This window comes from Sparus aurata, chromosome 21 (assembly GCF_900880675.1).
Source record: "Sparus aurata chromosome 21, fSpaAur1.1, whole genome shotgun sequence".
Classification (NCBI taxonomy): Eukaryota; Metazoa; Chordata; class Actinopteri; order Spariformes; family Sparidae; genus Sparus; species Sparus aurata.
Genome location: NC_044207.1, coordinates 31,530,223 through 31,546,769, shown reverse-complemented (window position 1 = coordinate 31,546,769; position 16,547 = coordinate 31,530,223). Strand labels below are relative to the sequence as shown.

At 40.6% G+C, this 16,547-nt stretch overlaps 2 gene segments (V, D, J or C); both read right to left on the bottom strand.

Moving 5' to 3' along the window:
- Positions 1 to 1,913: 1,913 nt before the first annotated feature.
- On the bottom strand, positions 1,914 to 2,361 carry LOC115573090 (T cell receptor alpha variable 38-2/delta variable 8-like; the record flags this gene model as incomplete). The annotated part of the segment is given in 2 exon segments: positions 1,914 to 2,227; positions 2,316 to 2,361. Coding segments are annotated over 2 exon segments (360 nt in total), but the record flags the coding sequence as incomplete, so codon positions are not given.
- A 3,829-nt stretch (positions 2,362 to 6,190) lies between these two features.
- Positions 6,191 to 6,638, bottom strand: LOC115573053 (T cell receptor alpha variable 14/delta variable 4-like; the record flags this gene model as incomplete). The annotated part of the segment is given in 2 exon segments: positions 6,191 to 6,504; positions 6,593 to 6,638. Coding segments are annotated over 2 exon segments (360 nt in total), but the record flags the coding sequence as incomplete, so codon positions are not given.
- Positions 6,639 to 16,547: the final 9,909 nt, after the last annotated feature.

Genomic DNA, 16,547 nt, shown 5'->3' with positions numbered 1-16,547 from the left:
AAGTTAATTTATCTGTATTGTTGTTTAATTATTGGCACTGGCACTTAATAAATGGGCTTAGTTTTGGAGCCAAATGTTGGAGTTGGAATGAATACCTTTGTTTTTTTGAGAAATGCTTGATCATTTTACAGCCACATCATTTTCGTTATGCATTATTTGTTTTGGTTGTTTAAAAACGCAAAAAAAAATTATCCGATTACTCGATTAATCGATCGATAAAGTGCTAGATTAATCGATTACAAAAAGAATCGATAGCTGCAGCCCTACATCCTTTATTCTGCATTTATTTAGTAAATAAACATATTTAACCGCATGTCGTTGTCTGTGCTCTTTTAATTTGAGGTGGGAAATCGATGGTATCGTGGAAAGAATTCATGACTTCAGAATAGGAGCAAATTGAAATTCAACAGATCAATTCGAGACTGATCTTTTGTGTTCAAGCCAAACTTGGACAGCTAATATTCTGGCTAGTTCCCTCCGAGCTAGTTGCACTGAGAATCATCGGAGGTGGTTCCCCGTCTAAAAGTATAATTAATTACCAGTAATTAATTAATTTTTATCAAAGTAGTGTCTCCTACAAAACTGTAGGAAGGTAGGCAAATGTGTTCAAATTATATTGTCACAATAAATATTCTCATAAATGTGGAAAAGAAAGACGCAACTAGCTCAGTAGAGTTAACAATAATCCCCTCAGAGCAATAATCTACTGCCACAATAGTCCATAATCATCCATGGTAGGCCTCGTATGCATTAGGGTTGTTTAGCACACTTCACATTAGAGACTTACAACCTGAGGAAACACTAAAATTGATAAATTAATCATAAAAACAATCCTAAAGTAATGTTATGTGACAAATATTGAAGAGCAGAGAAGGTCTATGACGGACCAGCAGCTCCACTGGATGAGGATCCAGCAGACATGGCAGATATCTGCCTAACACACACAACCTCCCTCACAAATGTAATGCCAAGGAACTGGACCTGCTGTGATTCACCAAAACAGGTTTCACTTCAGTCAATCAGTGTTATGGCCTTCACATGTGAGATATATTTTATTTTAGCCCTCTCCTTAAGCAAACACTTAAGCTAGCTGAAAAATTCGGCATTTTAGCTAGCCCCTCCAACCCACATAATGAAAAAAAAAACCTTACCTTTATCCAGCGAGCGTTTTTCTTCATCTAGTTTCTTCTTTTTTCTGCACCAGATGAACACGCTAGTTTGCATGCCATGCCTTGAATGACCTGAACTTACGGCTCGGCGCAATTCCCCGCCCCTCCTAGTTTAGGAGTTCTGGTCGTCATAGCAACGCGGCGTGGTAGACACCGGATCTGACCAATCAGCGGGCCAGGTGTCAAGTCCTTTTCACATCTTTTCCTTCGGGTCATTCCTCAGGTATGGCAGCTGACCTTGCAACTTGAGGGGGCCCCCTAGTGGTGCGGGGCCCTATGCACCCGCATAGTCCGCTTATAGCAAGAAACGGCTCTGGTGCAGGGAGAGCCGCTGGCACGGAGGTGAGGACATCAGTCTTAAGGAATAAATTGACGTTAAAACAGGCCAAATCGATGTTAAAAAACGCATCGTTTGACTAAAGTCTCACTGTCGTCATTTTCTGAAACTTAGCAGCACTGCATGAAGGTATGAAAAAGTAGAACCTTACATAAAATAAACCAGCTGGAATCAAACAGTTCTGTCATGAAGCTCATCTGCAGTCAGTAGGATCAGGCTTATAAATCAAAGTATCTTCATTTGTGAAGTTCTTCATCACAACTGTGTCTCATGAGTGAAAACACTACAGACTGTATCATCACATCCTGCTGAAGTTTAACAGTTCGTGAGTCCCTCTAGTGGATGTTGTGGAGTGTTGTGTTGTCTTTGCTCCAAAGGTTTTTGTACAGAGTTTTGGTGTTTCCTGTCACTGTGGGCTGCAGAGCACAGTAGTACACAGCAGAGTCGGACAGCTGAAGCTTCTGGATCTTCAGAGGAACTGATTTTGAGGTGGAATCCAGTGTGGATGAAAATCTCTCCTCATATTCCTTCTCTGTGTTCCCTGTACCAAACTGGGGGCGGCTCAGTATGAATTTAGGGCTGTTGTTTTCATCCTGTTTGTACCAGAAGAGATAATAACCTGTTCCACTGGTCTCAAATGAGCAGTCCAGTGTAACTGTGTCTCCTTCAGCAGCAATGACATCTCCTGTTGGCTGGATCACTCTGTCTGCTCCTTTACACTCTGAGGAAGAAGAGAACACGCAGAGGAAGAGATGAATAAATAAAGATGATTGATTAAAGGAGAACAATGAGTAGGTTTAAAGAGTTACCTAGCCAGAGAGTCAGAATCAGGATGTTTCTCAGCCAGTGTTTCATGTCTGCAGTGAGAGGGGAGGAGAGAGAGGAAGAACATTGATACTCTGATGGATCTGGGCCTTCACATCATTGGTCCTTCATCTTTATCATCTGTTGAGGAACTCTCTACATTTACATCTCATTTACATTTCATCTGTTCAGCTCAAATGTTCTTCATGATGATTGTAGTGGACCGAACACAGCATGTAGCAGCAGCATGTAGCAGCAGGAATATACACAGGAATATACGAAGAAACTAATTTCTTTCATCAACATTTTGATGGTTTAATCAAAAGGCTCTTTGTGCCTGTGTTGTGTTCTTTTACAGGATTCCACTCTGCTGTCTGATGAGTTCTGGTCATAACTTTTAACACATGCCGTCTTATGGTCTCTTGTCACTTTTCAGCTCGTCCTCATGTCCTGACTTTTGGCTTTTGCTCATCACACTTCCAAGGCTCTCGGTGGTGAAGCCCTCCGTCTTCTACCTGCTGCTAACAACGACTGCAAATATTCCTAAAAGCCAGAAGCAAAGGCTTGCTTGATGAATCATTATTCATTTTCTAATCATCCTTATTTTTATCAAGTTAACATTGACTTTTGAAGACTTTTTGGCTCCATGCATTCCAACTCTGCAGCCTGTCACTGAAGACAACAAGACCAGAGAACACATGCTGTGTGTCTCCTCTGTGGACTCAGATAAACCTTGTCTGAGCCTGGACTCATCATCCTGAAGAAGTGAGACCAGCTGCTTCACTGAACCTACAAGTTAACCTCATCATCAGCCCATCCATCACCACAGGACTTAATCAATGGGGGTGATTCCCCTTCTAACGACTGATTAATAATGTCTCATATGTGGTGAGAATGTTACACAGATGATATATTTTAGTTTTCATCCTAAACTCAGGTAAAACATCACATGTCATATTTTCTGTGATTACAAATGTGCTTTTTTAACAAACATCCAACCAGGATTTGGTGATCTAATACTGACATCTAAAATGTTCACTCTTGGATGATTTTTGCTTCTACTGATCTGAGAAACATATTCCCCTTTTTGTGTTTTTGAATCGATTGTGATATTGTTCATTCATCGTTTGATGCATTCTGATGTTTTTTCACACACATCAAACCAGGATTTAAACCAGTTTAACAGTGTGTGACTCCCTCTAGTGGATGTTGTGGAGTATTGTGTTGTCTTTGCTCCAAAGGTTTTTGTACAGAGTTTTGGTGTTTCCTGTCACTGTGGGCCTCACAGCACAGTAGTACACAGCAGAGTCTGTCACTGCAGCAGAGGAGATCTGCAGATGCAGTTTGGTTTTATCGTCACTCACTTTGACAGACAGTCTATTCTTTTTTTCATTTTGTGTTCCCAAGTGAAAGATGAGGAACTCTGGTGGTTTTCCTGGATATTGTCGATACCAGTAGAACTCATCACTAACAGTTGCTTGTTTGGAGTATGTGTAGGACAGAGTAACAGTGCTGTCTTCTAAACTGGACTCTTCATTCTTGACTGGACTGAGTTCTTCACAGCTGACACCTATAGGAAGAGAAATCTGTTTTATGCTATGAAAAAAAAACTCAAAAGAAATAAACTGCCATCAGTAAACATGTGAATTTAACTAAAACAATAATAAAAGCATAATGTAACATACCTGTTATAATAGTGAGAAACATCAGAGACAGCCCATAATAGTCCAGTGACAGCATGTTGAATAAAGCTAATGTTTCTGGTTTGTGTATTGAACTCTGCTGAATATGGAAGTTCCTCTCTCTTCTATAGTTCAGTAACAGCTCAGCTCCTCCCTGAATCTCTCCGTCTCCTCTTAGATCTGTATTCTCTCTCCTCTCTCTCACACTTCCTCGACCTTCAGGTCTGAAATGATGCTGGTGGCTGAAGTCAGCATCACATAAATCATGTTTCTCTCATGTTGGACTCATAAAATCCTCTTCATGACTACAGTGCATGTGGCTCATGTATCCAGAGAAGTCATCTGGTCCACAAGATCTCAAACACTAACAGTTCAGTCAGCCAACCTCTTCTGAATATGACATTTCTTGTTAAAAGTTACAGTGAGTGATCTTCAAATCAAACTCTTTTCAGACACTCCAGTTTCTCCACCAGTCAGGACAGAAACCTTTTGCAGCTCACATTAAAGCTGTTACAGAGTCATCAAGTGGTCAGTCAGAATCAGCACACAGAAGCATTAAAGATGTTTTTGAAAGTTCATCTACTCCTGCAGCATCCTCCAGTTATTATCTGATGACCTGTGTGTTTAGTACTTTTTTTGGTTAAACGTTCTTCTTCTGTGCTGTTTCAACACCTCATCACACGTCTGAAATATTGTATTTACAGAAGCAATTAAATGTCAATTGTCCCTCAAACAAAGAAAAGACCACCTGAATGTTGAGAGGAAGTCTAGTTTATTGGTGCAGTCCAACATCCACCGATGGGCTTCACAGGCCAACATCATCAACAACAAGTGAAAACTCCTCCAGTCTGTCCTGCCTCAACATGTGGAGAACTGGTTGATGGCTCAGTACAGGACATTAAGGAGACACTCTCAGCTTAAACTGATACATAACAAAATGTACATTCATTTACCAGTCTGAGGGCTTACAGAAAGTCCAGTATCAGTTCTTAATGTCATTACAATACCAGAATAAGGTCAACTAAAGTTCAGTCCCAGCAGCTGTGGCTCAGGAGGTAATGGAGGTCAAAAGGTTGTTGGCTAAATCCCCAACTTGTCTTGTCCACATGGTGACAGTTCTTTGAACAACACACACCAGTGCATTTGTTATTAAACTCGGTGTTAGATGAACTGAGGATAGTGTCTACCTTTTTGATTTTATCGTCAGTGAAAACACTCCAGACTGTATCATCACATCCTGCTGCAGTTTAACAGTGTGTGACTCCCTCTAGTGGATGTTGTGGAGTATTGTGTTGTCTTTGCTCCAAAGGTTTTTGTACAGAGTTTTGGTGTTTCCTGTCACTGTGGGCTGCAGAGCACAGTAGTACACAGCAGAGTCAGACAGCTGAAGCTTCTGGATCTTCAGAGGAACTGAGTTGTTGACGATTGCAGCATTAAATCTGTCTTTCTCAAAGTCAGCAGCATTTTCTACTGTATTTGAGAAACATTTCAGAATGTACTTTGGGAAGTAATTTACTTCTTGTTTGTACCAAAACAAAGTTGGACTTGCTCTTGTTGTCTCGAAAGTGCAGCCAAGTATAACTGTGTCTCCTTCAGCAGCAATGACATCTCCTGTTGGCTGGATCACTCTGTCTGCTCCTTTACACTCTGAGGAAGAAGGGAACATGCAGAGGAAGAGATGAATCAATAAAGATGATTGATTAAAGGAGAACAATCAGTAGGTTTAAAGAGTTACCTAGCCAGAGAGTCAGACACACAGACATGTAGAATAGTTGTGATTTTTACTGACTGCTGTCCTTTTAAAATATATGAGTTATAGTTTACAAAAATGATCTGATCTGGTTTTCTGTATCATTAGAATTAAATCACTAACAGTTCACTGAAATGTTATAAAACAGTCTTAAAAGTGAACTTGTTGTTTTTTGTGTCTCACCAAAGACCAGAGCAGCAAGAATAATCCACAGCCAATGTTCCATCTCTACAACAAGGTTTAAATGAACAGGAGAAACTAGCTGATGTTCAACATTCAGTGTGAGAGTTGTTCTCTTCACAGCAGCAGTTGTTATTGACAGAATGGTTGAACACAGTGCAGAAGTAGTGCACCGCCTACTTGATGATGTCGCCCTCTAGTGGATGTTGTGGAGTGTTGTGTTGTCTTTGCTCCAAAGGTTTTTGTACAGAGTTTTGGTGTTTCCTGTCACTGTGGGCTGCAGTGCACAGTAGTACACAGCAGAGTCAGACAGCTGAAGCTTCTGGATCTTCAGAGGAACTGAGTTTGAGGTAGAATTCACTTTGGATGAAAATCTCTCCTCATATTCCTTCTCTGTGTTCACTGTACCAAATTGAGAGCAGCTCAGTATGAATTTGGGGCTGTTGTTTCCATCCTGTTTGTACCAGAACAAAGTTGGACTTGTGTCACTGGTCTCAAATGTGCAGTCCAGTGTAACTGTGTCTCCTTCAGCAGCAATGACATCTCCTGTTGGCTGGATCACTCTGTCTGCTCCTTTACACTCTGAGGAAGAAGAGAACATGCAGAGGAAGAGATGAATCAATAAAGATGATTGATTAAAGGAGAACAATCAGTAGGTTTAAAGAGTTACCTAGCCAGAGAGTCAGAATCAGGATGTTTCTCAGCCAGTGTTTCATGTCTGCAGTGAGAGGGGAGGAGAGAGAGGAAGAACATTGATACTCTGATGGATCTGGGCCTTAACATCATTGGTCCTTCATCTGTATCATCTGTTGAGGAACTCTCTACATTAACATCTCATTTACATTTCATCTGTTCAGCTCAAATGTTCTTCATGCTGATTGTAGTGGTTTAATTAAGAGTCTCTTTGTGCCTGTGTTGTGTTAATTTAATGAATAAAATGTCAGCACAGCATGAGTGTATTTGATGTTAACCAGTATGATTTACTTATGATTTGATACAGCCCTAGATTATAAAACTTTACAAGCCACGCCATCTTACAGTCACTTTTCTCTTTTCAGCTCGTCCTCTTGTCCTGACTCTTGGCCTTTGCTCATCACACTTTTTGGGCTCTCTGTGTTGAAACCCTCCTGGACATACAGCTAACTAGCATTTAGGGATGTGGGCTTCTGTTTTTTCACTTTTAACTGAGAACAAGGCAAAGCTCCAGAATGAACTCTGAACTGAGAAAAATGACTGCAAAGATTTCTAAAAGCCAAAAGCAAATGCTTGCTTGATGAATCATCATTCATTTTGTGATCCTCCTTATTTTTTATCTATTTAACTTTGACTTTTGAAGACTTTTTGGCTCCATGCATCTAAACTCTGCAGCCGGTCACTGAATAGAAAAGAATAAAATAGAATAGAATAGAATTACTTTATTGATCCCAGTCTGGGAAATTATTTTGTTACAGCAGTAGTGTGTCCTGTTACAATCGGTCTAGGGAGCCGAGCCTAACATAAATAACCAACACCAGAACACGGTGTAAGTTAAGGGAAGAATACAATTTATTACAGGACAACAGGTGCAATATGTACAGTGATAGGTGCAATAGTGATGAAGCGTGGCTTCAGGGTGAACCCAGGCCTAAAATAACAAACAAAATACCGATCTAAACTCTGGAGCATGAAACTTACTAATCCCTACAGAAAACAAAAGAAACAAAAAGACAAGTGCTGAACCTAACTCCCTAACCTAATACCAAACACAGGAGAAAGCACTACATACTGCTTCCCTTAGCTCAGACACTCTTGATCTGGTTTTACCCAGAGCACACGCACACTCACAAGCACTCCCGCACTCAGCCAAACAAACACACTCCAAGTTATTCACACATCAATTTCTCACAGTACAATTTGCACAGAGTCTCAGCTAAGTAGATGCGTTGGCAAAAACAATCCACACTCATCGTCAGGCAGCATCGGCATTTGAATTTCCCGCTTCCTGTGTTGGCCAATCCATCGCTGCCACGCCAGGAATGCGGAGCCAATGGGGTCTGGGAGCCACGCGATCTTTCGGGCGACATGAGCGTTCACTCTGGCTGAAAGAAAAACACACACTACAGACAGATGCCGGCAGGAGCCGTAACTGTCCACAAGAATAAAAGAAAGAAAAATAAAAATGCTCTGTACATAACATAAATAGAAAGCAAGGTATATGCAATGTATATACACAGTGCAAACCAAACTATAAACAATAATAATCTATACAACTGTACAAGAAGTAAACAATTTCTATGAATGTACAACGACAGAACCAACATATACTTATGAATGTGCAATGTACATGTAAATGTGCAATAATAGAACCACAGGGAATATAAATAGATAAATAGACTTAAAAGAACCTAGAATGTGCAGATGTAGGCATGTTATAAACTGAATAAAAACAGTAGTGAGATCAGAGATCTCTATGTCAGGCAGAGGTGAGAGAGTTGCTGAGTGGAGTGATGGCTTGTGGCAGGAAAGATTTCCTGAATCTGTTGTTACGATAGCGAAGTTGAAGCAGCCTTCCAGAGAAGCTGCTCCGCTGTCTGTAATCCATCATGGATAACCCTCTCCACCTCACACTGGTCAGTGTCCTCCTCTCCATCACAGCCTACAGAGTGTCCTGTTTACAGCCAATCACAGAGCCAGCCTCCCTAATGAGTCTGTTGGTGTCGCTGGCTCCGATGCTGCTTCTCCTACAAACTACAGCAAAGAAAAGTACACTGGCCACCACAGACTGATAAAAGATCTCCAACATCTTGCTGCACACGTTAAAGGATCTCAGCTTCCTCAGGAAGTAAAGTCTGCTCATCCCCTTCTTGTAAACAGCTTCAGTGTTAGATCTCCAGTCCAGTCTGTGGTTGATGGTAACACCAAGGTACTTATAATCCTCCACATCCCTTCCCAGAATGCACAGAGGTTGGGAAGCCGTCCTCCTCTTCTTCCTAAAATCAATCACCATAATCTTATTTATTTATTTTATTGACTATTTTAATCCCAAATTGGGAAATTATTTTTATAGCTCACATTTCACACACACACACACACACACACACACACAGTGTAGAGGAGATGAGCGAATGGGCTGCAACACATGCCATGGCATGGGCAAACTTCTGCAGGTAACATGACCCGGTGTTGTACTGAAAGTCAGTGGTGTATAAGGTGAACAGGAAAGGAGACAGTACAGTCCCCTGTGGAGTCTCAGCCTCAGGTGGGCCAAGACCAGTCTCTCCAGCACCTTCATCATGTAAGATGTGAGGGCCACTGGTCGATGGTCATTGAGGCCTGATGGTGTCCAACACAACAAGACCAGAGAACACATGCTGTGTGTCTCCTCTGTGGACTCAGATAAACCTTGTTGGAGCCTGGACTCATCATCCTGAAGAAGTGAGACCAGCTGCTTCACTGAACCGACTACGTCATCATCTGACTGTGTCCTAACGGCCGAGGATCACAGAGTCTGCTCGCCATGCTCGACGCTTTCCGGGAAGTCCGCATCATTGTCCATCAAGGCATTAATTAATCAATGGGGGTGGTGCCCCTTCTTCCGACTACTTAACAATATCTCATATATGTGATTAGAATGATACACACAAGATATCTTTCAGTTTTCATCATATTAAAGATTTTGTGTGTGAAAACGAATGTAGATTAACAAACATCAAACAACAACTTGTTGACTCAATATTGAAATCTAGAGGAATCTGGACGAACAACAAATTAGATTCATCTATAATGCTTCATAGATTATTCTTGTCAAAGTGTTTGAGATCTGATTTCAACATCAAAAGTGTTTTCAGTGCTGCCCGTGCTACCCTGGTGAAATGTACTTCAATGTTCAGAGTGAATATGTTGTCAACGGTTTTAATTCTAAAGCTTTACATCTCATTATGATCCCAGACTGTATCATCACATCCTGCTGCAGTTTAACATTGTGTGACTCCCTCTAGTGGATGTTGTGGAGTATTGTGTTGTCTTTGCTCCAAAGGGTTTTGTACAGAGTTTTGGTGTTTCCTGTCACTGTGAGCTTCACAGCACAGTAGTACACAGCAGAGTCTGTCACTGCAGCAGAGAAGATCTGCAGATGCATTTTGGTTTTATCATCACTCACGTTGAAAGACAGTCTAGTGTCTTGATGTTTTAATATTTCTCTTGTTCCTAAGTGAGAAATAAGGAACTCTGGTGGTTTTCCTGGATATTGTCGATACCAGAAGAAATAATCTCCACCAGTTGCTTGTTTGGAGTATGTGTAGGACAGAGTAACAGTGCTGTCTTCTAAACTGGACTCTTCATCCTTGACTGGACTGAGTTCTTCACAGCTGACACCCAAAGGAAGAGAAATCGGTTTTATGTTGTGCTTAAAAAAAAAAGAGAAATTAAGTGCCTTCAGAAAACATGAGAATTTAAATCGACAGAATAAAAGCATAATGTAACATACCTGTTATAATAGAGAGAAACATCAGAGACAGCCCATAATAGTCCAGTGACAGCATGTTGAATAAAGCTAATATTTCTGGTTTGTGTATTGAACTCTGCTGAACATGGAAGTTCCTCTCTCTTCTATAGTTCAGTAACAGCTCAGCTCCTCCCTGAATCTCTCCGTCTCCTCTTAGATCTGTATTCTCTCTGTTACACTTCCTCGACCTTCAGCTCTGAAATGATGCTGGTGGCTGGAGTCAGCATCACATAAATCATGTTTCTCTCATGTTGGACACATGAAATCCTCTTCATGACTGCAGTGCATGTGGCTCATGTACCCAGAGAAGTCATCTGGTCCACATGATCTCAAACACTAACAGTTCAGTCAGCCAACCTCAGCTGGATATGATATTTCTTGTTAAAGGTTACAGTGAGTGATCTTCAAATCAAACTCTTTTCAGACACTCCAGTTTCTCCACCAGTCAGGACAGAAACCTTTTGCAGCTCAGATTAAAGCTGTTACAGAGTCATCAAGTGGTCAGTCAGAATCAGCACACAGAAGCATTAAAGATGTTTTTGAAACTTCATCTACTCCTGCAGCATCGTCCAGTTATTATCTGCTGATCTGTGTGGTCGGCACTTTTTTGGGTTGAACGTTCTTCTTCTGTTCTATTTCAACACCTTCTCATATGACTGAAATATTGTATTTACAGAAGCAGTTAACTGTCAATTGTCACTCAAACAAAGAAAATACCATCTGGATGTTGAGAGGAAGTCTAGTTTATTGGTGCAGTCCAACATCCACCGATGGGCTTCACAGGCCAACATCATCAACAACAAGTGAAAACTCCCCCAGTCTGTCCTGCCTCAACATGTGGAGAACTGGTTGATGGCTCAGAACATAACATTAGGGAGACACTCTCAGCTTAAACTGATACATGATGAAATGTACATTAATTTACCAGTCTGAGGGCTTACAGTAAGTCCAGTATCAGTTCTTAATGTCATTACAATACCAGAAGAATTTCAACTAAAGTTCAGTCGGAGCAGCTGTGGCTAAGGAGATAATGGAGGTCAAAAGGTTGTTGGTTAAATCCCCAACTTGTCTTCTGTACATGGTGACAGTTCTTTGAACAAGACACACTGCAGTGCATTTGTTATTAGGGTCCGGGCAGCTAAGTTGCCAGGACACTATTGTATTCCTAGGAATTCTTTCTTTCTTTCTTTCTTTCTTTCTTTCTTTCTTCCGAGGAAGTCATACTTCCCAAGGGCGAAAACTCACCAAACTTCACAGAAATGTCCGGCCTCATGCCAGACTTACTTAATTCCAAGGACATGTCAATATTCCTCCTGGGGGGGGGGGCCACAAAATCAACAGTACATGCTACATTTTTGAAACTTTAACCAAACTGTAGCCCCAATACTGCTGAAACTTTTGTCAACTTAAACTCATTACAAATATTGAAGTCCATCACTCAGTTTTTTTCAAAACCTCTAAAACTTATAAAATCTCCTCCCACAATTTCTGCTCAATTGTCACCAAACTTGCTAGAGAGCATCTTCAGACCGTCCTCCACAAAACTTGTTGATTTATCAAAAATTAAGCCTACAGTGCATCAAAATGTTTGACTGAATTTTTGAGAACAGTTTGGAGTCAATGTAAGAGTGGCATTTTTAAACATCAGATTTTCTCTTATGAATCAAAACACTTAGAGTTAAAAACAAATCACCAACATTGCCATGCTGTTAAGATGCAATTTATGTATTATCAGATTTTTGTTCAGGTAACAGAATTTCTGACATTTTGACCATTTTAGAAATCTGCCTTGACAACAGCTGCCTGGACAGTGACTCCCTAAGTCGACAAAGCAGGTCTCACTTTCAGCCAATTAGCTCAGTGAGTTAGGAGCTGGTTCTTGGTGTCAGGGGTTGTATGTTCGAGGCCCAGTAAGGATGAAGATGATGATGATGACAGATTAAAATGTCAGATGTCCTCAACATGAAACATAAGACAATTGTCCTGATGTGGCATCGCAGCAAGCCTCTAAATTAAACAAAAACAAATAGCTTGGACCGGACCATGGGTGAAAGCTAACCAAATTTTGCATAAAGGTTCAGTCTCATGCCAGATTACCTCAGATGTAAACCGAAGCCAATAGTCCTGATGGTGGTGCTACAGCAAGCACCTAAAGTTAAAACTTTGAAAATTCATAACAAATCAACCCGCTAGAACTTCACACTTTCATCAAACTGTAGCCCCAATACTAAAGAAACTTTCGTAGATTTAAACCTATTGAAAGTTATGAAGTCCATCACTCTGTTTTTTTTTTAAACTGTAAAACTTATAAAAACCTATCTCCTCCCACAATTTTTGCCTACAGTGCATGAAAATGTTTGACTGTGAACACTACTATAAACATATACCTGCAAATTGATGAATAAATCTTCAATGTTCATGAAAAAATGTAAAATTTTTTAGAGTCATGGTAGATGATGTTTGACAAATATCAGAATTTTACCCAAAAAAACTGAATTTTTGAGAACATTTTGAATTCTGCTCTCATGTGAATAATTGCAGTCAATGCAAGCAGCATTTTTAAACATCAGTTATTCACTTATGGAGCAAATCAATCATTTTCAAAAACAAATTACCAACATCTGCATGCTGCAATATGTGCATTTTCAGATTTTTGTCTTGATAACTGAATTTTTTACAGTGGTTTCAAATCTACCTGCACAACAGTGAACGGCTTACTCAATTTGTGAAGCCACTGTGGTATTGCCACTTGCCAATAAGCTCAGAGCGATAGATGACAGGCTTTGGTTCCAGAAGTTGTGAGTTCAAGCCTCAAGTGGTCCAAAATGAACATTGTTGTCAACTGTCTTGTCTTTCTATTCTCCTGTTTGTTGCTCAGAATTGCCTGAATTTGCCAAAAATAGCCCGGACCCGACCCATCACCGCGCAGCAGCTATAATTTAACTTAGTGTTAGATGAACTGAGGATAGTGTCTTCCTTTTTGATTTTGTCATCAGTAAAAACACTCCAGACTGTATCATCACATCCTGCTGAAGTTTAAGAGTGTGTGACTCCCTCTAGTGTATGTTGTGGAGTATTGTGTTGTCTTTGCTCCAAAGGTTTTTGTACAGAGTTTTGGTGTTTCCTGTCACTGTGGGCTGCAGTGCACAGTAGTACACAGCAGAGTCAGACAGCTCAAGCTTTTGGATCTTCAGAGGAACTGAGTTTGAGGTAGAATTCACTTTGGATGAAAATCTCTCCTCATTTTCCTCCTCCATGTTCCCCTTACTATACTTAGAGCGGCTCAGTATGAATTGAGGGCTGTTGTTTCCATCCTGTTTGTACCAGAAGAGATAATAACTTGGGTCACTGGTCTCAAATGTGCAGCCAAGTGTAACTGTGCCTTCTACAGCAGCAATGACATCTTGTGTTGGCTGGATCACTCTATCTGCTCCTTTGCACTCTGAGGAAGAAGAGAACATGCAGAGGAAGAGATGAATCAATAAAGATGATTGATTAAAGGAGAACAATGAGTAGGTTTAAAGAGTTACCTAGCCAGAGAGTCAGAATCAGGATGTTTCTCAGCCAGTGTTTCATGTCTGCAGTGAGAGGGGAGGAGAGAGAGGAAGAACATTGATACTCTGATGGATCTGGGCCTTCACATCATTGGTCCTTCATCTGTATCATCTGTTGAGGAACTCTCTACATTTACATCTCATTTACACTTCATCTGTTCACCTCAAATGTTCTTCATGATTGTTGTTTCTTGGCTGTCTTCATCAAAGGTGTCAGTGTGTTTGCTGATAAAAGAACTGCAGAGGCAAGGCTGGGTGGAATGATAGAGCAACAGTTATTGAAACAGATCACAAGCCTGCGTCCGGACCAGGGCAACAGTTCCCTTGTGTTCTCAAATCCTGGCAAAGTTCTGTCCAATTCTTTGCTCTCTGCTTTACCAGAAATCCTCTCGAACCTTTGATCTCAGGAAGTCTACAAGTAACCACCTAAATTTCTTTGCCTGTGCGGGTCTTTTCAGAGTCCCTTTGCCTTTACTTTCCTACTTCTTCTAATTGGTCACTTTGGTGTTTTGAGGGTCCATCTATCCAATAGACTGAAAGAGGAGTTGGTCTGCCTCCCTACTCATCTCCCATAAATCACCTAACTCGGCTGCTTTAGGTCTAATACCCCTTAATGGCCTAAATGGTGTCTCTGTCCTTCTACTAGAACGTAAACCTTTAGACATCTCCCACCATCTGGCATGCAGGTCAAGCTCAGTTTTAGTACATAGTGGCCTTGTCTTCTAGCTAACCTTTAACCCACACACAGCTGAATAATGACTTCTGGGGCCCCTGGACCAGTAAACCTCACACCTGCCACATTCTTGAACTCATGAAAGGAAAAGTAATCTGTCATAGTTAAATCTAAACTAAGTTAAATCATAAATCGGGATGTGTAGGACGCCCAGAAAACTCATGATGATTGTAGCGGACTGAACAAAGGAATATACGAATAAACGAAATTATTTCATCAACATTTTGATGATTTTATCAAAAGGCTCTTTGTGCCTGTGTTGTGTTAATTCCACTCTACTGTCCGATGAGTTCTGGTAATAACTTTTAACACAGTCATAAATGGAAATGTTAGCACCACATGAATGTGTTTGGTGTCAACCAGTATGATTTACTTATGATTTGATGCAGCCCTAGATTATAAAAGTTTACAACACATGCCATCTTACAATCACTCTTCTCTTTTCAGCTCATCCTCTTGTCCTGACTCTTGGCTTTTGTTCATCACACTTTTAAGGCTCTCTGTGGTGAAGCCCTCCGTCTTCTACATGCTGCTACCAAAGACTGCAAATATTCCTAAAGCCAGAAGCAAAGGCTTGCTTTCTGAATAATCATTCATTTTGTAATTCTACTTTTTTTTATCTAGTTAACTTTGACTTTTGAAGACTTCTTGGCCCCATGCATTCCAACTCTGCAGCCTGTCACTGAACACAACAAGACCAGAGAACGCATGCTGTGTGTCTCCTCTGTGGACTCAGATAAACCTTGTCTGAGCCTGGACTCATCATCCTGAAGAAGTGAGACCAGCTGCTTCACTGAACCTACAAGTTCACCTCATCACCATCACCACATGACTTAATCAATGGAGGTGTTCCCCTTCTAATGACTGCTTAATAATGTCTCATATATGGTGAGAATATTACAAAGAAGATATAATTTAGTTTACATTCACATCACATTTCATATTTTCTGTGAAAACAAATGTTTAACAAACATCCAACTTGGATTTGGTGATATAGTATTGACATCTAAAATGTTCGCTCTTAGATGATTTTTGCTACGTATTCCCCTTTTTGTGTTTTTGAAACCATTGTGATATTGTTCATTCATCGTTTGATTCATTGTGATGTTGTTTCACACACATCAAACCAGGATTTAAACCAGTTTAACAGTGTATGACTCCCTCTAGTGGATGTTGTGGAGTATTGTGTTGTCTTTGCTCCAAAGGTTTTTGTACAGAGTTGTGGTGTTTCCTGTCACTGTGGGCCTCACAGCACAGTAGTACACAACAGAGTCTGTCACTGCAGCACAGGAGATCTGCAGATGAAACTCTTTTCTGTTCTTGTCATGTGTAAGAGACAATTTCTCTGTTTTCTCTGAAAATTCTGTCATGAGAAGCTGTGGAGATGAACTGGACTTCTGTTGATACCAGTAGAGGTTGTTAACAGAGCCTGAATAGTTGCAGGAGAGAGTCACAGTGTCTCCTTCCACAGCCAGCATCACATCTTTAAATGGTTTCACTAAATCCTCAGAGGATCCTGAAAGAACAATCATATATTTCACTGTGACATTTGTATTTCTTTACAGTGAGTTTAATCAAAGAAAAACTTGATTAAAGTTGACTTACCAGCATGAAACATGAAGATCATCATCCAGATTAAAAAAGCTGCATGATCTTCAGTTGTAGTGAATGAAGAACAGAGAGAACACAGCAACTCTTCACTTCTAAAATGAAGCCTTTCATATTCAGTTGTGTAGCTCCTCCTCTTGCTGTGGTCTGTTTACTTTCAGGCTGATGGAAGCTGTAGAAATGACAGTGATGCTGAGTCATCACCATCCAAGAAGGTCACACTGAAGGTGGAATCGGCAGAAAATTC